The sequence below is a fragment of the Vitis vinifera genome, chromosome 13, assembly GCF_030704535.1.
Source record: "Vitis vinifera cultivar Pinot Noir 40024 chromosome 13, ASM3070453v1".
Lineage (NCBI taxonomy): Eukaryota > Viridiplantae > Streptophyta > Magnoliopsida > Vitales > Vitaceae > Vitis > Vitis vinifera.
Genome location: NC_081817.1, coordinates 7,145,547 through 7,171,474, shown reverse-complemented (window position 1 = coordinate 7,171,474; position 25,928 = coordinate 7,145,547). Strand labels below are relative to the sequence as shown.

Genomic DNA, 25,928 nt, shown 5'->3' with positions numbered 1-25,928 from the left:
GGCAGGTGCCATCAGCTAACGTGCCATGATCTTGGACTGTGTAATTGTCTGTTCTCTCAACTTGTTGACGGTCTGGGTTTATATACAACAATTAAGTGACATGGACTTGTGGGCTAAATAGAGTCCTGTCGGTCGTTCACATGTCGACGTGAATGATCACGCATGTCAATAGGTCTTGAAGACTTGACTGGACAGTCCTTCTCGTTTGGGGGGTCCGGACTCCCCTTGTTGTTTGGCCTTGTAGGGGAAAGGGGTCTTCTCACGCCTGGTGCTAAATGGAAATGGTCTTGGTCCGGACGGAAAGATCTAGATAGGATGCATACCTGTGCTAGACGGTCAATGTGTCTAGTTTGAAAAAGTGACAAGTGGAAGGGAGCCCCCTATAGATGTGTCAAGGTTAATGCTTGCAACATGAGGCTAGCTATTCAAGGAACCTTCATCATGAGAAATGGTGCTCTTGCCATATTTTTGGTTGTATGATCTTAGAAATTTTTTTTTGCTGATTGGAGTTGTTATTAAAATAAGATGGTTACTCCTAGTATTGTTATAGATGTCGATTGGAGGTTTAGTAATGACCCGCTCTCAATCATGTAGATATTGTCAATCTATTTAACAATGACTCAAGAACGGTGGCGAATTAGTAATCATTCAAGGGTATTGTTTTGTTAGTATTCATTCTATTTAACTAATTTTACTGATAGTATTTGTGTTTATTCATTTTCTTTGATTTTATATTTGGAGTTATACTTGTTGATGTTATCTGTGTTTTTTTTTTTTTTTGACATTTTTTTTATTTTATTTTTATTAAATTGGCCTTCAGCTCTATCTTCTTCCCGAGACAAACTAATAATCCTTTGTTGATTTGTTTCACTTCAAGAAATTTGATGATGTTTTCACCATCACTTATGATTGCATCATTCATTGAAAAAAAAAGAAAAAGATCTTTATATTTTTAGAATTTCTACTTTATGTTTGTCTTTCTTTCAATTACTCTCTGGCTTAGCATCTAGTGGGATTTTGGATTTTCCCTGTAATATTTTATAGCTACTAAAATATTTGTTCTTAAAAAAAAAAATCACTTTTTAGGAAACTTTCTATTTAATCTTCATTGAAGGATATAATATATTTCTTTCTTTGCAAACCTTGATAAGATAATAGAACATAAAAAATTTAATTAAGCTAATAAGAAGGAATAATGGGAAATGACTTTAACCACTTAGAGAAATACAACTAAGGAGGGCAAAATGCCTCTCCTAGAGCCCTCAAGATGAAGTGTGCCTCTTTTGCTAGGAAAGTAACCTCTTGATTCATAGAATTTGGAGCCCACTTGAAGTTCATGTCCGTTGTAGAGGCAAAGACCTCATCTCTATTAGCACATCCTCTCCCTGTTGGTTTAGAGTAAGCCTAAATAATCCTTGAAAATCATTGTTTCCAAACTTGGCCCAAATTTCTTCAAGTGTTCTTGTCAAAACTTCATTTATCCAACCTAACGGGTACTTCTTAGAGATGTGCAGTCATGATGTATACCTTTAGAAAGCACTGCTATCACTTCCCTTCATGGACCAAATTGAACCCTGTAAAATATTGTGTTAGTGGACACCAATAATGAAAATATCGATAATCATAGATATATCAATAGATATTTTGACATAAAATATCGATAGACCTAAAATTAATCAAAACTTAAAAAATATACATATAATAAAACTCTTAAAAATGAAATTAAAAGTATAATAAACATTTTTAATTTTTTTAATTAAATTATATATATATATATATATATATATATATATATATATATATATATATATATATATATATATATATATATATATATATATATATAAAATATTGTACGTGTCAATAAAAAATATAAATTTGATAAGTGTACATTAATTATTAAATTATATCAAATATTATTTGATAATAATATTGTGATATTTGATTATAATAAGTTCAATTTTAAAATATATTTAATATTAAAATTATGATACATTATAAAATAAATGATGATAAATATATAATTTTTTTATATTTAATTAACATATTAATAATATTAAAAACACTGTGAAGAAAATTATGATATATTTTTACTAATCAATTAAATGAAAAAATTTCATTTAATTAGAAAATAGTTATAATTAATTTGTTCCTTAAAGTGTTTTTTTAAATATTTTGTTTATATCCTAAATTTTAATATAGATTTTTTTGGTGCAGGTTTTCTATAAAACGCCAAGCTTTCCCTAGTGGTGCCATTGCTGTTTGCTGAAGCTTTTGTTGGGGGTTTCGAACCCCTAGCAGCAGCTCAAATTTTTATTTTTTATTTTTTTTATTTTTAACAACGGTCATCACTTCTTGCCCTCCTAAATGTCTCCTTCCAAAACCTAAATTTTGAATTGCTGTTATCCTCTGTCGCCCTCCAACGTTTCAATCTTGAATTGACACCCAACGGTCTGATATTCTTTCCCTCCTAAATGTCTCCCTCCAAAACCTAAATCTTTGAATTGCCGTTATCCTCTGTTGCCCTCCAACGTTTCAATCTTGAATTGCCGTTCATTCTGCTCTCCTCTGTCTCCATCCAACGATCGAAACCACCCTTATAAAATCCTTCAGTCTCTCCCTCATCTTCAGAGATCAACCATCTGCTCCCTGCCGCCCTCCAGCCGTTATCCTCTGTTGCCCTCCAACGTTTCAATCTTGAATTGCCGTTCATTCTGCTCTCCTCTGTCTCCATCCAACGATCGAAACCACCCTTATAAAATCCTTCAGTCTCTCCCTCATCTTCAGAGATCAACCATCTGCTCCCTGCCGCCCTCCAACGTTTCAATCTTGAATTGCCGCTCATTCTGCTCTCTCCTGTCTCCCTCCAACGTTCGAAACCACCCTTATAAAATCCTTCAGTCTCTCCCTCATATTCAGATCAACCATCTACGTTGTGTTCTCTGTTTCTGACGTTCTGTTCTCTTGTTTCTGCCTCCACCCTTTCAAAATCCATTCAATCTCTCCCTCCCGTTATCCTCTGTTGCCCTCCAACGTTTCAATCTTGAATTGCCGTTCATTCTGCTCTCCTCTGTCTCCATCCAACGATCGAAACCACCCTTATAAAATCCTTCAGTCTCTCCCTCATCTTCAGAGATCAACCATCTGCTCCCTGCCGCCCTCCAACATTTCAATCTTGAATTGCCGCTCATTCTGCTCTCTCCTGTCTCCCTCCAACGTTCGAAACCACCCTTATAAAATCCCAACATTTCAATCTTGAATTGCCGCTCATTCTGCTCTCTCCTGTCTCCCTCCAACGTTCGAAACCACCCTTATAAAATCCTTCAGTCTCTCCCTCATATTCAGATCAACCATCTACGTTGTGTTCTCTGTTTCTGATGTTCTGTTCTCTTGTTTCTGCCTCCACCCTTTCAAAATCCATTCAATCTCTCCCTCATCTTCAACTAAGATCTACTATCTGTTCACTATCCCACATCAATTTCTTCAATTGAAATGGGGAGAAGGAAAATCGAGATTAAAAAGATTGAATCCAAGGACCTTTGATGGTGACTTTCAGAAAACGGCGAGCTGGATTGTTCAAGAAAGCCCAGCAACTTTCACAACTGTCCGGGGCAACTGTTGCTGTCCTTGTCTTCTCACCCGCTGGGAAGCCTTTCACCTTCTCTTCTGGTGGAAACTTTGATGAGACGATTGCTTCTTTTCAGGGAGGTCAAGCCCCAGAACCCACATCCCAACCTCTGTGGTGGGAAACAGATTTGAGCTCCCAACCCACCGGGAACCCTTTCACCTCCTCTTCTGGTGGAAACTTTGATGAGACGATTACTTCTTTTCAGGGAGGTCAAGTCCCAGAATCCACATCCCAACCTCTGTGGTGGGAAACAGATTTGAGCTCCCAACCCACCGGGAACCCTTTCACCTCCTCTTCTGGTGGAAACTTTGATGAGACGATTACTTCTTTTCAGGGAGATCAAGTCCCAGAATCCACATCCCAACCTCTATGGTGGGAAACAGATTTGAGCTCCCAACCCACCGGGAACCCTTTCACCTCCTCTTCTGGTGGAAACTTTGATGAGACGATTGCTTCTTTTCAGGGAGGTCGAGTCCCAGAATCCACATCCCAACCTCTGTGGTGGGAAACAGATTTGAGCTCCCAACCCACCGGGAACCCTTTCACCTCCTCTTCTGGTGGAAACTTTGATGAGACGATTGCTTCTTTTCAGGGAGGTCAAGTCCCAGAATTCAAATCCCAACCTCTGTGGTGGGAAGCAGATTTGAGCCGCATTGCTGATCTGGATCAACTCCAAGCATACAAGGAGTCATTGCTGAAGCTTAGAGAAAATGTTTTGGAAAGAATCCAGCAACTACAACACCCGGAAATGTAACAATGTTTGTGGGTCCTTTGATAGTGGTGCTATGTTTTAGGTCTTTAATCTGTGGTTATTTTCTCAGTTAGGCTGACCATTCAAGTCCAAATATAAACCCTACTGTATATAATAGAATGACTGTGAAAACTTCTTTTTTTCCATGTAGTGCTGAATGTTGAAGTCAAAATGTGAAATGTTAATGTAAAGTAAAATTTTCATTACCATGTTGAAGTTGTTAATGTTGCTTCAGTTCTTTACTTGAATATTGTTCTTAATTCCTCCTGGTAGATTTTTGCTCTCCTTGATTTCTATTGATCATATAGACTAGTGAGTGCTTAATTAGCGGAAAAATAGATGCTTGAAAACTGTTGGTTATATGCTTGAAATAAGTTGATTTAAGTTGAACATATCCAACTATGATCATTAACTGCATTAGTGAGGAGGATTAATTTGATTTAAGTTAAAAGAGGTTGAGGACAGAAGGAGAAAACTTCAGTTAAGGTAGTGAGCCTTGTGACAAAAACTACAATTATTGATAGAATGGAGTGGCAAGAATGGTTTTGTTTAACCAACCTGAGTTAGTTGGGATGTATGGTTTTTTTTTAGAGGGGGCTTTTTTCTTCATTTTAGTTGCTCAAATTCCACCTTAATGAAGAAATTAAGGGAATGTTGGGTAGGCTTAATGTTTATATGAATTCTCTCGCACTGTCAGGTACCATTGAGAGCATTGCATTCCTCATGATGGGAAAATTTATTCTTGGTGGCTACAATGGCAAGTTTATGCTCTTTATTATTATTATTATTATTATTATTATTATTGAGGTTGGACTTGTGGGTGCATGTTCAATTATCATCTGATTGTGGCAAAAAAATGTAAAGTGAAAAGTTTCAGTATTGTATTGAAGTTGTTAATATTGCGTAAATTCTTTACTTGAAGTAGTTAATATTGCACTTAAATTATTTCATTTACTTATTTAGGATTATAATGAAAGACCTATTTATGATTAGCATATTCTAGCATCAGCAGCATCAATAATGAGTGTATGGGATGGTATATTTGATCCATACAGATGTTTTCCTTGATTAAATGGTTCTGTTCATATGATCACTTTGGACTACATAGAGATGCTAATTTCAGATGATCCATATAGATGTTCCAAGTATTCATTATGAAACCCAAGCCAACAGACTCTACACACCCCAAGATATTTCAGTCACCAGTAGCAGTATCTGTTACTTGTCTCAAGCTTTTCCATATTTGCTTCTAGCCTCATGCCTGCTGTCCTTATAATTCAAACCCAGTTTTAGGTTTAGAAACTTCAACTCTAGTTTTTGACTGGCTCTTCATGTTCTAGGCCCTTCTAGATGTTTAGCATAATTTTCTTTTTCTTTTCTTCTCTAGTTATTTATTTGTTTTTGTTCTTGTTTTTGGTGTGTGTAAATTGAATTTGAAACAGAAGTTTGTCTGCTAGATTGTAAATTCTATCTATTAGTAGAAGAACCATCTGCAGTTTTTTGTGGGTTTGATTCAAGAAATATCTAAATAGGATAGTGGGTGGGTGATTGTTTGTATGATGGCACTTAAGTGTTTGTAATTAGGTATTTTTCTCATTGGTATCATAAGCTTTGGATTATTAATTTGTTAGCAATTCTTTCATGTGGTTATCCAACATTGGAACTAGCGTGAAACACTCGAATTTATGACCCAATAGAAGGGAATAGGGGAAATGTGGGGATAACGAAGATGTTGCATCCAATGAAGTTGTTTTATGTTATTTGAAGGGTTCATCCTCTTATGAGGTAACCCAGTATGCCAAACCCCACTGTGGAAGAGAAGGTTGCAGAGAGGCCTCCAGAGATGCGAAGACGTGTTATGTGTCCCCAAGAAATGTAATTCTCTTGATCTTTTGTTCAAGTCCTGATTTTAGCTCCAAGTGTTTGAGTTATGTCTTCAATCATGGCCTGGTTGCCAAATTGGGTTAACTAAGGGATGACATAAGCTCTGCATATACCAAGGCTGTTTAGTGCCCCAAATTGATAGGCATAATGCCATCAATATGCGTTAGCTCCACTTGATGCTTTCTCTCAAAATCACTTTAGATTTGGGTTCTCCTATTCTGGATGGGCAAGTTGCCTAATTTAATTTTTGATGAAAAGAAACAGGGGCTTAGTCAAATAAGATAGATTGTGCTCAGATAGTCAAATTTGGCATTAAACTGATATGAAGAGGGCTTCAGGAAATGTAAGTTGGCGGAATGGATATAACACTCTAGACTCCATAAACTATATGTTGGAGTTCTTCACCCTAAGAGTAGGTAACTTAGTTTTAATCCTAGTTTTGTTAGCAACTAGAAAGTTTTCCCGCCTTATGCTTGAACTTCAAGGAAATGTTTAAACCATTAGATACATTTTCTTTCATGGTTTTGGGCTTGTAGCCTTCTGAGTTTTAATTTTCATGGTGCTGCTAGAAGAATTATATGCACTAGATGATGAATGGCTTGTAAATTAAAGTAGCAATACCAACCTCACTTTCTTCTCATGGGCTTCACCATTTCAGTTTTTTCTATCTGATATATGTTGAGCTTTAGGTATTGTCTTAACCATGTGCAGGAGTTGATTTCAAGATTATACTGCTCACAATTGGTGGGAAAAAATTGAAGCTTACAATCTGGGACACGGGTAATAAGCACTAAGGAGTTGTACTAGGGTTTCAACTTCCAACTTCATGGGATTCCAAGGGGTTTTCCTCCAGATGCTTCCACTAACCATTTTTTTTGTCACATTTTGGTGGTTATAACTGCCTTATTTATAGTTGAAAATTTTCTTTGCTCCATTATTCAAGTTTAGAAAAGAATAAGAATGCTTCTTGGTTGTCTTTAGGAGTTTCTGTGAAGTACTGTTAACTCAGTGGCAGATTATCTCATGCAGCAGAACTATGGATAAAAAATTGGGGTAGTTTTATATGCTGTTGGAAAAAGTTTTAATGCTTTTTTTTTCAAAAGAAACTTAACTCTGAATGTAAAAAAAAAATGAAGGATTTGGGAAACTTTTGTACTCCATAAAGGGATGTCACCCCTCTTTGCAGCATTTGATTTGGAATGGAAGTTTGAAATCTTATTGTACATTAAATTATAATACCTGTAGAATCATAGCATAATTGGGAACTAGTGAAGGTGACATTTGTGTTTTTTTTTTTTTTTTTAAAAGACAATTCAAGTTGTTTGTTAGTGATATTTTGTTCTTTTTTTTGGTTGCAGCTGGACAGGAGAGGTTTGGAACATTGACAAACACTTACTACAGAGGTGTCCATGGCATTATTCTAGGTATGTGATTGGATATTCTAACTTCTTTCTTCTTCTTCCACTTCTTTTTATTGATAGGCTCACTATATGTGCAAACCCTTTTTTTCTCCAAATTCATAGATTGTGGTCACATGTCTAATATATTTTTGAATTTTTATTTATTTATTTATTTTTGTTCATGTGTTTTGGTTTGAAATAATTAGCACTTCATCAATGAATGAAAGTTAAAAAGAGAAATGGATTAAAGACACCAATATGAAATAAAGGCATTAATGACTATACCAAAGCTCTAGTATTTGGAGTCCCATGGAAATTGAATGAGTCCATTAAATTTTTTAAAGCATTCATAAAATAGATCCTGTTTGGTTCTAGTTCCATAATTCTCTGCCAGATAATATGAATGGTTCTTCTTCCTCCTGAAGTTGTTCCATCTTACATGCTCTTATTGGTGCCATCATTGGTCTTCTTTGACAATTTCTGAACCATCTTCATCTGCACATTAATTTTTCCATGTAATGGGGTTGGTCTAAGTTTTCCTCTGTGTTCCTTGTTCTACTCTTATCTTTAACTAAAAAATGTCACCTCTTCATAATGTTAGCTAATATTTTTGCGTGCATTTTCCATTTGTCACATGTTTAATTAATCCAAGCAACAAGGGCAGTAACATGGTTTCTACTGCTTTATATGAGATTGCCAAATCTTAAAATGCTATGAAAATGAGGCCATGTGGATGCCAGTCTAACACGGTAGCTTTGACATGGACAAAGACTATGATAGCAGCCTTTTTTGTAGGTTTGTGTTGTTGTTGCTTTATTTCCCTTTCATTTTCTGTCACATGGAATCAACATGGAATTTACTTCATGTCCACCCCAACCCCTTGCCACTTGAGCTAGTCCTCAAAAGCCTCAGGCCCAAGGGATATGATAGAAGTGTTGCTGTTCTCCAGGCTTTTATGCCATGTATTGGTAATTTTCTTCTGCCATATTGACATAGACTCTGTTTTATTGATGTTAAAAGGATAAAAATGAAGTCATGATTTTCTGGACATGTGTAAACTAAGTATTGTTTGAGTTGATTATACAGCTTACCCTAATTGTGCTACCTGCTATCTTACTAGGATGAATTTGCTGCTCACCTTCCTTTTTATTGATAGAAATTAAATGAATTATAATTTTCTTGCTTGATGGGTAGAGCAATGAATGTGCTTTTGATACTCATTTCATAGTTTGAAACAATATTGAGGATTGATTTTTGGAATTTCACAAGGAAACATGAGCAAGGACCATGTGGATCACAACTAGAGAGTGCTGAAAGTGTTCATTTCTATTGCTGGATGAAAGTATCTACAATTCAAAATAAATAAAGAAGCCGGGCAATCCATAGAAACACATCATGCTCCATTTTCCATTGATTATCATCTCTAATCTGGAATTATTTATTCTGTAAATAGTAGAGTTCCCTTTAGTTACGCATAATGGAAGCACTAGGAATTATTGAATTAGAGTTGCCAGAAGCAATAATACAATATTTGGGTTTGTAGCACGCCACATATGCAGCTGGCTATTTTCATGTTGTGGAAACTGGCCTTGGAAATATTGGAAATATTGGGCCATACCATGCACTCTTGTGTAAAAGAAACTTATATATATATAACAGTTCACAGGAACTATTTTTTGTAAGTGGTAAAGTTTGAGCCATGTATCAAAAGAAAGGAAAAAAGCAATGGAGGCAAAAATTGTTGCATTTTTGAGATATAATTGGAGGACAATGCTGTCTATTAATTTAATCATGTTAATGAGCTGAGGAATAATGGTTTGTGGGACACATTAATGCTGAACATATCTGAAGAAGATAAAAATGAACAAAACTGATTATGTTCTCTTCAGGCTGCAGTGAGGGAAAGAAAAAGGACGGAGGAAAAGAAGAATGAAGAAATAAGAGCAAAGAGAGTATCTTGTGAATAATGATGTTCAATTACAGTTTCCTAACTAATCAAGAATGTAGATTACTAACTCCAGAGCTGGTTCTAAAGTGGGGATGCCAAGCAATATGCACTTTAAGAAGGTCAATGCGACTGTTGGATTCACCATTAAAAGACAGAAAAAGGAAGAAGCAAAACAAGACAATGGAGCAACTTGTGTTGGTGCTTAGGTTTGTTCTTCAATTTGGTACAATCTGGAAAAAATTATAATGTATAGGGTTTTGGATTCTTGAAGTAAAACATGAGCAATGTTAAACTACCAATTTTTCTAAAATCTTAAGCCATTAGGATATATACCCATTGGGACATCCCACATCGGATAGGGGGAAAGTTTTTTACGCTATATAAGTATGGACTTCTTTTAACCTTGTAGACGCGTTTTAAAATCGTGAGGGCCCCTTTGGGCCCAAAGCAGACAATATCTATATGATTGGGTGCGGGTTATTACAAATGGTATCAGAATCGATCCCCGACCTCAATGTGAGGGTTCGTTTGGCCCCGCAATCCCATGGGACGCAACAAGAACGTTGTGTCTGCATAGGGGTTGTTTGTAACATCCCATATCGGATAGGAGGGAAAGTTCCTAACGCTACATAAGTATGGACTCCTCTTAACCCTATAGACGCATTTTAAAGCCGTGAGGGCCCCTTTGGGCCTAGAGCGGACAATATTTACATGGTTGGGAGTGGTTCGTTACACCCACAATGTATACCGTGCTAACATTTTCACGTGCGACCACATGTGGAAAGACAAATTAGCAATTAGGACATGGGCTAATAATGTATGCCATGTTAGGATATTTGCACATGAAGAGACAAATAAGCCATTAGGATATGAGCCCATAATGCATATCATATTAGAATATCTGCACAAGGAGAGACCAATTAGCAGATAGGAAATGGGTTTGTAATATAACAAATTACTAGTTAGGAAATGGTCCCATAATGTAATTGTATTAGGATATCCACATATTAAGAGAGAATTGGCAGTTAGAAAATGGACCCATAATGTATATAATATTAGGATATATGAGCATGGAGAGACAAATTAGCAGTTAGGATACGAGTCCATAATGTATAATACATAATACAACTAACAGTTAGAAAATGGACCCATAATGTATATTATTGGGATATCCGATTATGGAGAGGGAAATTAGCAATTAGGAAATGGAGCCATAATATATATCAAATTAGGATACTCAATGTATATTATGTTCTGATATCTGCACATGGAGAGACAAATTAGCACTTAATGTGTATCATATTAGGATAACAGTAGGGTATGGGGTTAAAAGCAAAACTTGAGGTCTTTAGTTAATCATAGCTCTAATAATATGTTAAGCTACCTACTTTCCTGAAAACTTTAAGTTGTTTGGATTTGGGCCTCCAATGTGTATTAGACTGATGCCATTAGGTGAATTTTGACTGTCTGAACAGTTAATTTGCCTTTCCCTCTCTTTCAAGCTTTAGCTGGTACTTTGACCATCTATAATGCAGTAATTTAATTATCAGTCCCCAATGGGAATCAATTTTATAAATTGGTCTATGCAAGAATGTAGTAGAAAGGGCATCTATATCTATGCTGGTATATTACTTTTGTGGTGTGTAACCATTGCATTCTTATTGGGTGACCTATTGTTCTATTTCAACATATAGTTTTATTTCCAGCATGTTCTTGTTCCAAGAAACAGGGGAGCAAGTTTGTTAACCATGCCTGTCCTTGTCCACTTCATATCTGGAAAAATTTTCAGATCTTTCTCCCCTTTCCTTCCCTTACATGCTGATTTGTTAAATAAAAAAAAAAGTGTGTACTATATACAACACACAAGCTGCTGGCTTATGAAATGTGTTTATTTAGTTCTTTAATTTCTTGCTTTCTTCTTTTTTTAAATGAAATACTCAGCTCATTAAATTTTTGAACTCTGTTATTTTGCTTTAGCTAGCCTTACAGCTCAACTTTGGTTAATTGAATAATTAGTTTGGGATTTAATTTTCATTTTAGTTTATGACGTAACAAGGCAAGAAACCTTTACAAACTTGTCGGATGTTTGGGAAAAGGAAGTGGAGTTCTACTCCACTAATCACAAGTGCATCGACTTTTTTGTTGGGAATAAGGTTGATAGGGTAAGTTGTATGGTCTTGCTATCTTTTCCCAAACAACCAATTTGGCTCCCCACCCCCCACCACCACTACCCAAAGGAAAAACAGACAACAATCACCCACCTACACTCATCCAGAGGATTAGTAGTGCCATGAAGAACTTATTCATGTTCAGCATCATATTTCATGGAAATAAAATTCCTGGTTCTTAATATCAATAATCTCAAAGCAGATGCAAGCTTCATGGTTTTGTTTCCTTATTGCATTGTTACATTTTCTTTTAAAGAATATGAGTACCCTATTTTTAGGACATATCACATTTTCAGGATAGTGAAAGGAATGTCACTAGAGAAGGAATGTCCCTTGCACAGGAGCATAATGTTCATTTCTTGAATGTAGTGCTAAAACTAGAGAGAATGTGCAGCAATGCTTTAAAGAACTCTCCTTAAAGGTATCTCCCAAAAAAACATACATTTCCTCATCTATCATTCCGAATCAACAGTATTCTAGTAGTTTGTTAGGCTCAGTCGTCTTCTTGGTTTTTGTGTCTATTGGAATGAAAGACTAGCACTACCTTTGGAAACATCTTAAATGAATAATGACCTACAATTGTCCTGTGATTTTTGAGGCTTTGTTTCGAGGGCATGCTCTAACTAATAACATTATCTAGTTGTATTTTTAGTGTTTTCATAAATACTTTTGATTCTAATTACAACATTTGCAAGAAAAATTATTTGCATGGAATGAGCATCTAAATATTATTTTATTGTGCTTGGAAAGGTCATTTCAAGGATGTACTTTGTTTGCAACTTCTGAGATGGGCTTTTTAAGCGCCACTTGGAGCCACTGACACTAAGATACACAGGCAAATTATAAAATACTAAACTACTGTGAACATTAACTAGATTGCAAATTCCTGAATTTGGTTCCAAGTGCACAAACAAGTTTCTTTTTTTACTAAATTGGCAAGAAGATTGTTCCCTGTATTCTGCTTTAAACATCTTGAAGGTTGAATGTCTTAATCATTTTGGTCTACCATAAAACTTGGACTATTCTTACTCGAGTATCACTCAATGAAGTTGAAGAGAACAACTGAATTTTAGTATTTATCTGACCTCATTCATTCAACTAAAGCATAATAGAATTGGTATACTGATCCAGGTAGTCCATAGACTACAATGTTTATCAACAGCCTTGTGTTTCATGTTTTCTCCTGGGTGATTGTGATGCCATCAAAGTTCTATAAAATATAGTTTATGTTCATAAACTGTAACTATTGAATTTACTTTGGCTGTCTACCTACAACAACCTTGCTTCCTCTGGGCATGGGGCTGGTTGACAAAGGTGGAGATAATTAGTTGAATGTTATTGAACTGAAATTTAAGATGTTACTGAATTCTCAAACAGATAACTTGATAGAGGCTGTTATAATGGAAAACCTTTAAGAATGTTCAATATGTATCTGGTACTGTGTTCCAATAAAATGCTACTAGCCTGCGATGATTATGGTTTACCTACTAATTTTAGAATACTATATAGAGAAAAATATTAGAATTGTTCCCATCATGCTTTTCACGAAATAGTTGGCAGTGACATATTGACCTTCTGAGTAGTCAATACGGTGTTATAGTTTTTATCTAATTTTCTACTTATACATGCTCTAACCAGTTTACATTAGTTTTCAGATACTGCAAGTACTTGGCCTATTGGAACAAGGATCAGGAGTGCTGAAAAACAAACATTGTTTCAGAAAGAATTATACCAGGCACCTTGTTGCAGTTATTGCTTTTAATCAAAATGCTTTGAAACGGAGGTAGAATTAAAACTACAGCTTAGAAAATAAAAATAAGTCCTGTATGCATCAGCAATAATGACAGTCAAATATCAGATCCTTCTGACACTCTTCGTGATAACCTGGTGTATATGGTAATAAAATTCATTAATCTTCTTTGGAGCCTTTGATATTTGGTTACTAGCTATTATGATTTGGGAGAATAATTTGAAACTAGGGAGATGAGATGCAGGGGCATGTAATGACTCATTTACGTGAGTCTGTTTCTTTTATTTTTTGTATCTTCTCCCAAGGAGGTGCTATAGTTAGTATGATATTGGGTAGGCAAAGAAAAACTAGTGAAAAATGGTTTTGTATCTAAGTGTCTTGTAACATATGTGTTCAAAACATGAGATGTAAATACCATGCCTTGAAATAAGAATTTTCTTGGTGTTTGTATTCTATTCTCTGGAACTACATGCTTACTTCTAATGAATATGCCTTATGCTGTCATTCTTGGTTGGTGCTATTTATCCTGATAGATCTCCAACAAGATGCATCAGTGGTTGCAACTTCATCCACAACATGATTCCAGAGTTGGTACTAGTTGTAAACTCAAAAGGGAAAATAAGATGTGGGATGAGATGATTAGAGAGTTCATAGCAGGTGAAGATTAGAAAGTAGAAAAAATGTCAGGTGTGAATGCAACCTGAAGTTTGAGTAGATTCAAGAACCAATTCTAGTACTGGAAATAATAGTCTGAAAGTGGCAGGCTTCCCTCTGCATTTCATGGAAACTTATATTTTGGTTGCATGTAGTAAAATAATTTGTTGATTAAAGTAAGGCTTAATGAGCTAAGGTGTTTGTGGTTGTGGTGTTGCAGGAATGCCATACAGCAGAGGCTAAATTCATGGCAAGATGGGGTGTCTGGAACAAATTGTCCAATCCAACCTGGTAAGAAACTGGATTTACGTGTTTCAGACAAAAGGACAAAATTGGCACTTTCTTCTACTTCCCCTCCATCAACTTGCAAATGGCTGCTCGAGGATTTGGGCCAATTTGAGTTAACAATTGCATTGTGGACGCTGTTCCCCTCCCATGGCCAGAAGCAGAGTTTGATCTTCTCATTGGTGATTGGTTTTACACGCCTACAAGGTGGCTTGTTCTGCCTTCTTGATAGATGCACTTGGCATGCTAAGCTCCTTCATGAGTTGTTCACTACTAATTACATCATTTTGGGGTATGCAAATTTAACAGGATGCTAGGTCACTCATACAGTCCAACAACACCCACCAGCATACCTTAATGTCCCTAATTTTATCCTAATGAATGGAAAAGGCCTTTACGGGCACCTGGGGATAATGGACTTTGTGTCTTTTACTGTGTCACAAGGTAAGAGCATGAGACCCTAAATATAATCATCTTTCAGATTCTTGAAATAGAGCAATTGGGACTACGGTTCATGTTAAATAACCATATCCTCTGATTGTATTTTATGCAGGGAAGATGTGCCGATTCAGGATATCAAATATAGGGAATGTGATGAGTTTCAATTTCAAGATTTAGAACCATCAAAAGGTTTTGGTTGAAACAGAAGGGTCTTACACCTAGCAGATTACATTGGATTCCTTTGATGTCCATGTTGGGCAGTCCTCTCGGTCCTTGTCACTGCCGATCACAAGGAAGCAGACTATTACATCATGGCAGGTCCTAAAATGCTAAGCACTACAGATGACAGCAGCCTTGTGGGTAAAAGGGTACTACACTATGCCAACTTCATGGGCCTTTGCTAAGTGGCTTTGATCGATTAGAAGTCATACAAATTGAAAGAAAACAGTTTATGGCATGATTCCAACAGTTTTGGATTGACAGTGTTCGATCTGAAGCCTGCAGGATGCAATGATAGTGTAGGGGGAAGACTCTGGCACAAATACTTGTCGACTTACCATTAAAACAGATCATTGTGCGGATGTTGTGGAAGATTTTCTTTCCCTGATCCTCCAAGAAAATGAGAAGGAAAATATTTTACAACTTGGAGATAACTTCTTGTTGGCTTAGAAGGACGAGCTGCTTCCGCAAGATTTTGCCAGCTGTGGACCTTGGGATGGCATTGATGAAACCCACTTTTCTAACTTTCTTATATGGTGCCACCTGAAAACGGACATTAAAATTTGAAAGAAGTTTTCTTATGGGAAAGGGTGAGGGAAGGAGCTAAAACAAACCTGGCCAGCTACAAATTGAATGACTTCTTGTTGGGTGAGTTCAGATCCACCTGCTCTCACTACATATGCCATTGGTATCTGCCCTGCTGCTTCATCTTCAACCCTGGAAACGTTCTACTCTGTTAGAAGATAAAGATAATCAAATGAGTGAATCAAAACATGGGGTTCAGAGAGAGATAGCGCACGGTATGACTGCTGCATCGAGAACACTGGGATGACTCAGAAGTATTGCTTCTAATTCTGCTGGAGCCACCTGCATTTGCATTCAAAGGTGTTTACATAAAGAAGATTCAACTAAATCAACTGTAATGGAGGAAAGTTGCTGAGGTACCTGATATCCATTGTGCTTGATGAGCTCCTTTATCCGATCAACAATGTAAAGGAATCCATCTTCATCAAAATAACAAAGGTCTCCTGTTCGCAGCCATCCATCTGAAGTGATGGTTGCAGCTGTTGCTTCTGCATTCCCCAGGTACCCTTTCATCACAGTAGGACTCTTCAGCCACAGCTCTCCCTCCCTATTAGGTGGTAGAGCCAGCCCTGTTTCAGTATCCACCACCTTGGCACAAAATCTAGGAAGCAATCTTCCGCTTGAGCCTGCACGGGCCTTGGCTTGCTCATCAGTTACAAAGTAAGTGGCTGCTCCACAGCTCTCTGTCAACCCATAGCCTGTCCTGAGCTCCACCCAAGGAAACTTCTCCCTGAACCCTTCAGCTACTTCTTTGCTCAATGGTGCAGCCCCTGAACCCACCCTTCTTAGTGATGATAGGTCACAGCTGCTGCTATTCTTCACTAGTCCAAGAATCACTGGAGGAACTGCTGGGATGTTGCTCACTTGGTAAGCCTGAATTGCATCAAGCATGGCCTTGGAATCAAACCTTGGCATCACGACAGTGGTAGTTCCTGAACGGAGTAGTCCAAGGGCAAAGAATGCAAGCCCGTAGATGTGGAACATGGGGATGAAGCACAAGAAAACATCATTGTTGGATGATGTTATATCCACTGACCACTTGAGGAGTGTCATCATGGCTATGAATTTTGCATGGGTTAATATCACACCCTTGCTAGTCCCAGTTGTGCCTGAAGAGTATAGTATGGCTGCGGTGTCCGACTGACTCATCTGGGCTGGTGGCAAGTCCAGCGCGGGATCGCTGCAGTCAATCAACTCTTCAATGGAAAGTGAGTTCTCATCACAAGTCCTGTGCGTGAGGAGTGTGGGCACTCCAGTTTGGAGCAACTTGTGCAGCTCTTCTGGTGCTGAAATAGCAACTTTGGCACCTGAGTCATCAACTTGCTTGGAAATTTCTGACTGAGTGTTGAGTGGGTTAGCGGTAGTCAGCACCGCGCCAATGGAGAGCACAGCAAGGCAGATTGTTGGATACAGGAGCGAGTTTGGGGCCAAGAGGAACACAACATCACCCTTTCTAATCCCAAGTCCATGATACAACCCTGTTGCAAGCATCCTGATCGATCGCCGGAGCTCCGCATACGTGACTCGACGACCAGTGGCAGAGTCTATAAGCGCAACACGAGACTCAGCACAGTCCGGGGCTGGAAACTGTGACAGCACGAAGGTTGCAGTGTCAAGGTCAGGCCTAGTTGGGACCCGGTGCTGGCCCCCAAGTTTTATGAGTGAACTGTAGACACCGGTACGGGAGTCAAAGCCACTCCTCCCATCAAAATCCGGTGGAGAACCTCCGAGCCGTTGCTCAGCAGCTGCATCCATCTCTTCCTCGGCTGACATATCAGAAGAAAGTGCAGAGGCTCAGCAATCTCCTTGGCCCAGACTAGAATAGTGCAATTTGGGACAAATGCAATGGAATCAAATTTAAAGTAAGCCAAAGCTGGAGGATGGACATCGTTAAATCCGTCTGCTAGGAATATGGCTAGTGCAACGTATGTTATTGTTTGATGCCTTCGGCTATAACAGGCCATGGAAATCGCTTTCTGCTGTGTTTTTAAGTCATAGAAACATTCTCTATCAGGGGTCATATGCATTGCCGCCCTGATATCAATGTGTAGACAAATAAAAATGGTCATCAATGGATTAACAAGTATAAAGTAGGCAGGTATATGAAGACAAGGGAAAGTCATGTTGGGCTTGCCTGAAAGCCACTCCCATCAAGGTCTGAAATAAATGGGCTATGCCCAAGCCCATCTATTTTGGGGCGGAGGGTTTGGGATCAGGCCGTATTTTGTCAACTTCAAGGCCAAGTTGGAATTGGGTCGGTGTTGGATTCTTCATTTTTGTCATAAAAGTAGGGGTGACATTTCGTGTTAGTGAATCACATTCGTGTCGTATCAAAGTTTAGGTATTCTACCATATAACTCAATCCAAACTCGAAACAAATAATATTCATATGAAAAACATAAACTCAAATACTACCTAATTATTAAACAAACAACACATCGTGTAACTCATTTAACTCATCTAATAATCAAGTCATCTTATTTAATAATCAGGTTGAGTTAGATCTTATATATATATATCTATATAATTAATATCTTAACAAAACATGTTTATAACTCAATTGATCTATTTATTAAAAAAATAAATATAAAATGAGTTAGATATAGATTAAATGGTTTAAAAATATAATTAAGGTAATAGTGGAATCATTAAATTGGTCAATTTGGGTGGTCAAATCCATGTTATGCAGATTGATACAAAAATTACTTATTCACTAAATGAGTTATGCAGGTGAGCACGAATTTGATCTAAATTCATTTTTATTCAACTTAAACCTACGAAAAGTGTGTTAGATTTATATCAGGTTGACACGTGACGTATCGAGTCAAACTTTACCATCCCTATATAAAAGTAATGATAATTGGAGGATTTCCCTGGCTTGGCAGCTGCTGTATATATGAGTACTGGAAAATGAATGAGTCATCTCATTACTGGCTTTGAATGGAAGGTCTGCAATCCCACATACCAGTATACCATATTTGATACCCTCAACTTCTAAGTGGGGTGTAGCGTATTCCAATTTCTTCAACTAACTGTCCTGCTCCGCCAACCAATTAAAATTAATTGTGAACGGAAGGTGAATTTGCCAAACCATGCTTTGAATTGGATGCCACCCTTCTAAAGCCCCAAATGGTTCTATTTTTTATAGCCATCCACCATTTCTTGTTCATATTTGATATTTATAATTCTTCTCTAAGTTGCTTTGATATTATAATAAGTATGATGGTCTCTTTTTTGGGTTTGTTTTCTTCCGGGAGACAGACATCCCAGCATTTGAAAGACAGTTGAGGAACAGACCACCCCTCTTTCAAAGGCTATATATATATAGACATTGGTTGAAACCCAAGTCATTTGGACAATTTATAGAACTTTAGTTGAATTGGATGTATAGTGGGAGACTTTATTATTTATCAAACTTTGATAAAGAAAACCAGAAAAACAAGCATGTGACTGATTTTAAATTAAAGGGAATATTTTTATTCTTTAAGTTATGTTTGGTTCTAGAAAAATTTGAGAGAAAATATAAAAATATAAAAATAAAATATAAAAATAAAAAATAAATTTAAAGTTAATAAATTATTTTTATATATATATTTTTAAATTATTTTCATTTATTTGTAGTCATTATATAAAAATAAAATAAATTTAAAATGAATAAATTTCTAACTAATTTTAATTATAATTGATTTTTTTCATATTTTATGGTGAAATTAAATATAAAAAATATAAAAAATTAATTTTTTTACTATTTTTTTTTCTTAACACTTTTCGAACCAAATATAATGGAATATGATTTTTTTTGGATAAGATTATCCTTCTATATCTTATATGCTTCCTTTAAAGCATGTATATAAATATAATTATAAAGAGTAAGTGGGTGCAAATTGCAAATATGTAGAATCGCAGCTGTGATGACATGTGTCATTTGGATGGCCTTATAATTTACCTGTATTTCAAATCCGTAATCCACCTCCCAGGCTCCCACCTCCTCTCTTCTACCCTCTGCTCTCTTTCTCATCTAGCTCGACTCGATCATCTCCCTTCTTATATAGATATATATTTATCTTCTCCATCTTTATCTTTTTGTATTTTCTCTCTCAAGCTCTTTTTCTGTTGCTGCCATGGCTCTAGCATACCTATCACCTTCATACGCCAACACCCAACTCCACTTACACTCCTCTCAGCTCTCATTCCTATCAACCCATCTCTCTTTCCACCGTCGCCACTCTCTTCGCCCGCTGCCTCGAACCCGGAATGCCAGAATCTCTTGTTCCGTCGCCTCCAAGTGAGCTTTCCTTCATTCTTCTTTTCATGTCTTTTACCTGCTTTTTTTCCCCCTTATGTTGATGGTTTTGTGTGTGTTGATTTCACAGTGAAGCTCCGGTGGCTGTGCAGGCTCAAGATCAAAAGATCAAGCCCGAGTGCTTTGGGGTCTTCTGCACCACATATGATCTCAAGGCGGTAAGTTTGATTTTTCCAGTTTTGCTCTTATTGGACTCTGCTACTGTATGCCTTAATTGGGAAACAGAAAAGAAATGGAGTCACACTGTGAGTGTTTGCTTTGATATAAATGGGTAAGGGCTTTCAATTGGTGTGATGTGAACTCAGACATAGGGTTGGAAAGTGGGTCTAAAGCGTTGGAGGTGTGTGGTGACACTTCCATTGTGGGCTGCCCATGTATGCCATCCTCATGATCCAGGCTGAGTTGTTCAGTACTCTGTTCTTGCTTATCCTAGATGGTCAAGTGATTGGTATTCACTAGATCGTAATCCTTAAGTTTTGAGTTGGTTTAGCTTGAATTTTATCTTTCTTTTTTTCATACTGGTCCTTCACTAACATTATGTCACTGAAGTTGATAGAATTTTGGGGAATAGTTAGTGAAACTTTAGATTGTTAACTCAAATCAGATCAGAATCTCTCGGTTCACTTTGTGGCATGTTTAAACTTATGCTCACGAAACCAAGCCAATTCCATGGCAGCCTTTTTTTTTTCATTTTTTTTTTCTGGTTCAGTATATATTACTCCTAGATGAGTTATTTATTTATTTTGGCATCGTATGATCAGAAAACAACCATAGTATTACACTACCTTATGGATTTCTAGCTGAATATTATATGACTTCTTTAGGTGACCGAGATTTGGACTCTTGGGTATTGAGATTCAAGAAAAAGAATTTCAATTCAGCTGTCAATTGAAGGCCATCATAATATCAAGTCATTGCAAAAACAGTAAAAAATAAAACAAACAAAAAAAAAAAAAGGAAGAATGTTCTTTGACATCAGGTGTCTGTTTTGCCACGGTTCAGAGCACATCAAAGAATTTTGTTTTGATTCATTGGTTTATCTAATACGTGTCTTTTACATCTAAGGAAGTTTATATCAATGTGTTCACAGGAAGAGGAAACAAAATCCTGGAAGAAATTAATTAACATTGCAGTCTCGGGTGCTGCTGGGATGATATCTAATCACCTGCTTTTCAAAGTAAGGAAATCTCGAATCCAAGGCTCAGAATCTTCTGTTATTTATATTTTTGTTTCTTCTTTCTCTGAGATCTGATTGAGTTTTCTCTTCTCTGGATTCTTGCTGGTAGTTTACCATGGCAGACTAGAATATGCGACTGGTTCACAGAACACTTCTCATACCCTATTAATTCTATCAAAGATTTCACTTCACATGAGTTTGAAATAGGGGAATTATATTATTGGTAGGAGTGGAAGGGCCACATTCCTTAATGCTTTTCAGTCTCTTCCTATATGTCAGTCAAACATGTTCAAAGTGATTATGCTTCGGGGCAGACTGTTTATTCATCAGATTCTAGTAACCTTACATTGCAGGAAATGATATTATAAGAAAGAATATGACATTCACCTATGTGTGCTGTTATGAGATGTACACTGATGAAGGAATGAAGTTACGATTCCATCCTCTAGAAATAAGTCGTTGTGGAGAATGGAATCTGAATTACAAAATACTAATGGCATTGTGGCATCATTTCAGAATTTAAAGAGAAACTGCTGTTCGATATATGGCTTCTAGTTGTGCTTATGGCTCTGTTTCTGCAGTATTCCATTGGAGTACTAGATGGAAATGAAGCTGAGTTACTATCATTACAAAGGATTTCCTAACATGCCATGGCAATGTGAAATGGGGTTGGTTAATGTGTTGGTCGTAGGCAGATTCATTCTCTGATGTCTTAGCATATACTTTTTGTTTTCTATAAATGGCAAAGCAACAATATTTGATTCATATGTTTAGCACATCCCCCATGGTAGGCAGTTTCCCATCTTATATCCAGGAATCAACTATGCTTAAGGCTCCTCAGAGCAAGAAGCTAACATGTTTTTTTATGGCAGCTTGCAGCTGGTGAGGTGTTTGGGCCAGATCAACCTATAGCATTTAAGCTATTGGGATCAGAACGGTCCTTTCAAGCCCTTGAAGGTATGATTCTTGAGCACAATACTAAAAATTTAAAACATGGATTCTTGAGCACGAAATGATTCATATCAGCAAAAAGGATTTTTTTTTCTTTTATTTATTTCTTTTTTCGATTTAGAGAAACATTTCCAAACCTGTGGCAGTGTGGAAAAAATGGAAAACATCTGTTCATGCAATTATACCAACATATACTGAAATAAAATAAGACTGCACCTGATTTATTCTGAGCAAAATGACAAAGAACCAAAACAAATCTGCAATAGCAATTGAGGCACTTTCATCATCATCCTCTCTGCTTTCAATCTTCTGTTTCCATCCTATGTAAACGAAGAGCTGGGTTGATGAATACTTCGGTTCAATTTACATAAATTTTTAATATATTACACATGCACCGATACTATATTGATGTATCCTTGTGGACATCAGTGAAATTAAAATATTACACATGCACCAATACTATATTGATGTATCCTTGTGGACATCAGTGACATTTTCACTATCTAAGCCTGATGTTTGTTGCAACATCAAACTCAATAACAGCTGGATTGGATGAAGAAATTTGCTTTGAAAGTTCTATATTTAGAGTTGAATCTTCCTATAATTTACGTTCGAATCTTTTGCTCAAGTTCTACTATATGCTAGATGGGATTGCAAATATTTTCCAATGTTCATTAAATGAAAGGAAAAACAATAAATCTAGGATAAAAATAGCCTCTCCAAATTGCCGATCTATGCTAGGATTCTAATATCCTTCCATTTGTCTTCTATTAAGCATTCCATCAAGAGTGACCTTGTAATTCTCCAAAATAATGGCTGAAATATTGCTTTGCTCCTCAAAACGATATCATGCAGGAGTTGCTATGGAACTGGAAGATTCCTTATTTCCTTTGTTGAGGGAGGTGAGTATTGGCATTGATCCTTATGAAGTGTTCCAAGATGTAGAATGGGCCCTTCTGATTGGAGCTAAGCCTCGAGGGCCTGGGATGGAACGAGCAGACTTATTAGATATAAATGGGCAGATTTTTGCTGAACAGGTACTATTAGTATTTAGATTTTTTTATCACACAAGTTACAACCACTGTAAAAAAAGAAACTGCTAATTGGTGCCTTCCTCTAAATAAACTGTGGTTTAAATATTACAGGGAAAAGCTCTCAATGCTGTGGCATCCCGTAATGTCAAAGTGATGGTAGTGGGCAACCCCTGCAACACCAAGTAAGAAGCATTGATTTTTCTTTCGTTCATTCTTCTTTTGTGTGAGCATGTGTGTGTGTGTGTGTTTTTTTTATTGATGTTCTTGGTGTGCAGTCCTTTGTCCTCCCTGTCATTTATGATTGTGTTTCCTTTCCTATGCAGTGCATTGATATGTATGAAAAATGCTCCAAACATACCTGCAAAGAACTTTCATGCTTTGACTAGGTTAGATGAGAATAGAGCAAAATGTCAGGTTAAGTAGCTTGTGACCATTACCTCAGTCCATGATACAGTCATGTTTATTATGAACAAAAGGAAATCAATAATTGTTGTATGAATTCGATGTGATTTGTGCAGCTGGCTCTCAAAGCAGGTGTCTTCTATGATAAAGTGTCAAATGTAACCATTTGGGGGAATCACTCGACCACTCAGGTGATCGAATAGATTCTGTCTTAAGAACATGAATAGATAATATTCTTTCTATTTTCTTGTAAAGGAATACTCAGTATAATTTTCATCAGGTCCCAGACTTTCTAAATGCTAGAATTAATGGCTTACCCGTCAAAGAGGTCATCAAGGACATCAAATGGTTGGAGGAGGAGTTCACTGAAAAAGTCCAGAAGGCAATATTTTCAGACTCATGATTAATAAATCTAATAATTTGACATAGTCTGTGATTGTAATCAAACCTATTGGGTCTTAACTTGGTCACTAAACATGAAAAATCAATGTTTCAGAGAGGTGGTGTGTTGATTCAGAAATGGGGGAGATCTTCTGCTGCATCAACTGCTGTGTCGATCGTTGATGCCATGAAGTCTCTAGTAACTCCCACCCCTGAGGGTGATTGGTTTTCTTCTGGAGTAAGTTTTCATCTGCCGTATATGGTTGCTGTTCTATTTGGTTAGTCTTATGTAAGAAATGAACTAGATCTTTCCACAAACGTATTGTTTAAGATCATATATAATAGTAGGTTGCTGCAGTTGCATTTTTGTTTATGATTAGTTGTTAGTCTCCAGTCTCACCATTTCAAACCTCAAATATAGGTTTATACCACCGGAAATCCTTATGGTGTAGCAGAGGGTATTGTTTTCAGCATGCCATGCCGATCAAAAGTAAGTCTATGGTCAGAGATTTTCATGTTCTGCTCAAATTCATTTGAAATCATCTCTAAAACATAAATACTGTTCTTCAGGGAGATGGTGACTATGAACTTGTCAAGGATGTAATATTTGATGAATACCTCCTCAAGCGAATAACCAAGGTATGCTTCCTTTTATTAAGGGTGTACTCGAAGACCACATGGAAATGGAAAAAGGAACGCTTCATTCTTTTGGCACTTGAAGGGACAAATATGGTTGACAACTTGATCTTACTGTACAAAAGCACCCAAAAATGAAAGAGATACTAGTTCTTGATATCTTAAACAAAATAGACCTTCCTATCCAAGTGCTGCAGAAATTAAGTAGGCTCATCCTCAAATACAATTCAAGGGTAAAAGAAAAAAGAAAGAAGAATTTTTTATTTTTTTTTTCAGTTAGTTCCAATGTCCAAATGTTCTAATTTTGCAGACAGAAGCTGAGTTGCTTGCTGAAAAGAGATGTGTGGCCCATCTTACAGGGGAGGTAAATTTGATTAAACCATGACTTACTGACTTTACCCTGTTCATTCATAGTTCATATTGCCCTCTTATTTGACCATGTTGTTGTCTTTCAGGGTATTGCTTTCTGTGATCTACCTGAGGACACAATGCTTCCTGGAGAAATGTAGGTCGGGCTCAACAGATACATCTCACAGATACCCTAAACCAATGCCTGGTGAGAAAGCAGGATGTAATCAGAAGTATGCTTCTTTACACTATAAAATTATGCACAATAAGTGTGCAAATGATTTAGTAGTAACTAGTAAGAAATGTGGCAATTTTCCGTCGGGTCAATGAAAATAATGGAAATATAAGTCTCCAAATATATATTTGGGAGGATGGATCATCATGCCTATTCTTTGGCCTGCCCAAGCAGGTACTTTGTCAGATCATTTTGGATGGTATTCTACTTCTTCAAGTATGAAAAATACTCAACTTTCAGTGACTGGTAACCTCAAATTCCTGTCTTATAATTCTTATGTCGACAAAGTTCACATGTACCTGTAATTTCCTTCTAGCTCTTTGTTCCCTTCCATCTAAGTTTGCTGATTTTGATTCCATGCCTCCACCCATTTCTCAGAAGGCTTTTTTCCTCACCTAACTGATATAATTTTAATGATATAAAGTTCAAAATTGTTTGGAATATCAAGCTACTTTGTACTAACATGGAATCATAGAGGTTGCATGAGCTTATTTATCAACCATCAAGTCCTAGTCGAATCCATCTTTTCAACCAACCATTCCTGATAAAAATAACAAAGGTGGTCTTTCATTGAATTCATGCTTTCAAGTTTGAGCCAACCAACCCAAACTTGCATGGATCTTGTGTCTTGAAGAAACGAGCTCCACCTTTAGAGAGGCTTTATATGAATATGGTCCTGGTCATTTTCCAACCCACTTTCCCCTTTTCTCTTTGTTTGTTTCCTTTCCTTATTTATTCTAAGGTTTTT

The 25,928-nt window shown here is 36.8% G+C and overlaps 2 protein-coding genes and 1 pseudogene across 2 annotated transcripts; 2 read left to right on the top strand and 1 right to left on the bottom strand.

Moving 5' to 3' along the window:
* The first annotated feature begins 3,492 nt into the window (after nt 1-3,492).
* Nucleotides 3,493-4,549, top strand: LOC109123712 (uncharacterized; annotated as a pseudogene).
* Nucleotides 4,550-15,545: 10,996 nt separating this feature from the next.
* On the bottom strand, nt 15,546-17,905 carry LOC100256391 (4-coumarate--CoA ligase-like 5). Its single transcript, XM_002271550.5, has 4 exons — nt 16,074-17,905; nt 15,928-15,995; nt 15,743-15,845; nt 15,546-15,671 (listed from the first exon to the last, which is right to left on the bottom strand). Exons 1-4 carry the CDS (start codon nt 17,484-17,486, stop codon nt 15,546-15,548), a joined length of 1,710 nt encoding a protein of 569 aa, XP_002271586.3. The 5' UTR covers nt 17,487-17,905.
* Nucleotides 17,906-19,638: 1,733 nt separating this feature from the next.
* LOC100247974 (malate dehydrogenase [NADP], chloroplastic) lies at nt 19,639-25,430 on the top strand. The gene is made up of 14 exons (XM_002265044.5): nt 19,639-19,998; nt 20,087-20,174; nt 21,107-21,193; nt 22,066-22,150; nt 23,000-23,181; nt 23,290-23,360; nt 23,502-23,592; nt 23,697-23,771; nt 23,861-23,962; nt 24,077-24,199; nt 24,383-24,451; nt 24,532-24,600; nt 24,908-24,961; nt 25,053-25,430. The coding sequence occupies exons 1-14, from the start codon at nt 19,835-19,837 to the stop codon at nt 25,104-25,106; spliced, it is 1,314 nt and encodes a 437-aa protein (XP_002265080.1). The 5' UTR covers nt 19,639-19,834; the 3' UTR covers nt 25,107-25,430.
* Nucleotides 25,431-25,928: the final 498 nt, after the last annotated feature.

Coding starts and splice junctions, on each gene's coding strand:
- LOC100256391 (XM_002271550.5), bottom strand. CDS start 17,486: ATGTCAGCCGAGGAAGAGATGGATGCAGCTGCTGAGCAACGGCTCGGA. Junction 15,846..15,927: donor CTCGATGCAGCAGTCATACC/GTGCGCTATCTC, acceptor GAACGTTTCCAG/GGTTGAAGATGAAGCAGCAG. Junction 15,672..15,742: donor TTCAATTTGTAGCTGGCCAG/GTTTGTTTTAGC, acceptor GTCCGTTTTCAG/GTGGCACCATATAAGAAAGT.
- LOC100247974 (XM_002265044.5), top strand. CDS start 19,835: ATGGCTCTAGCATACCTATCACCTTCATACGCCAACACCCAACTCCAC. Junction 20,175..21,106: donor CCACATATGATCTCAAGGCG/GTAAGTTTGATT, acceptor ATGTGTTCACAG/GAAGAGGAAACAAAATCCTG. Junction 24,452..24,531: donor GCATGCCATGCCGATCAAAA/GTAAGTCTATGG, acceptor ACTGTTCTTCAG/GGAGATGGTGACTATGAACT.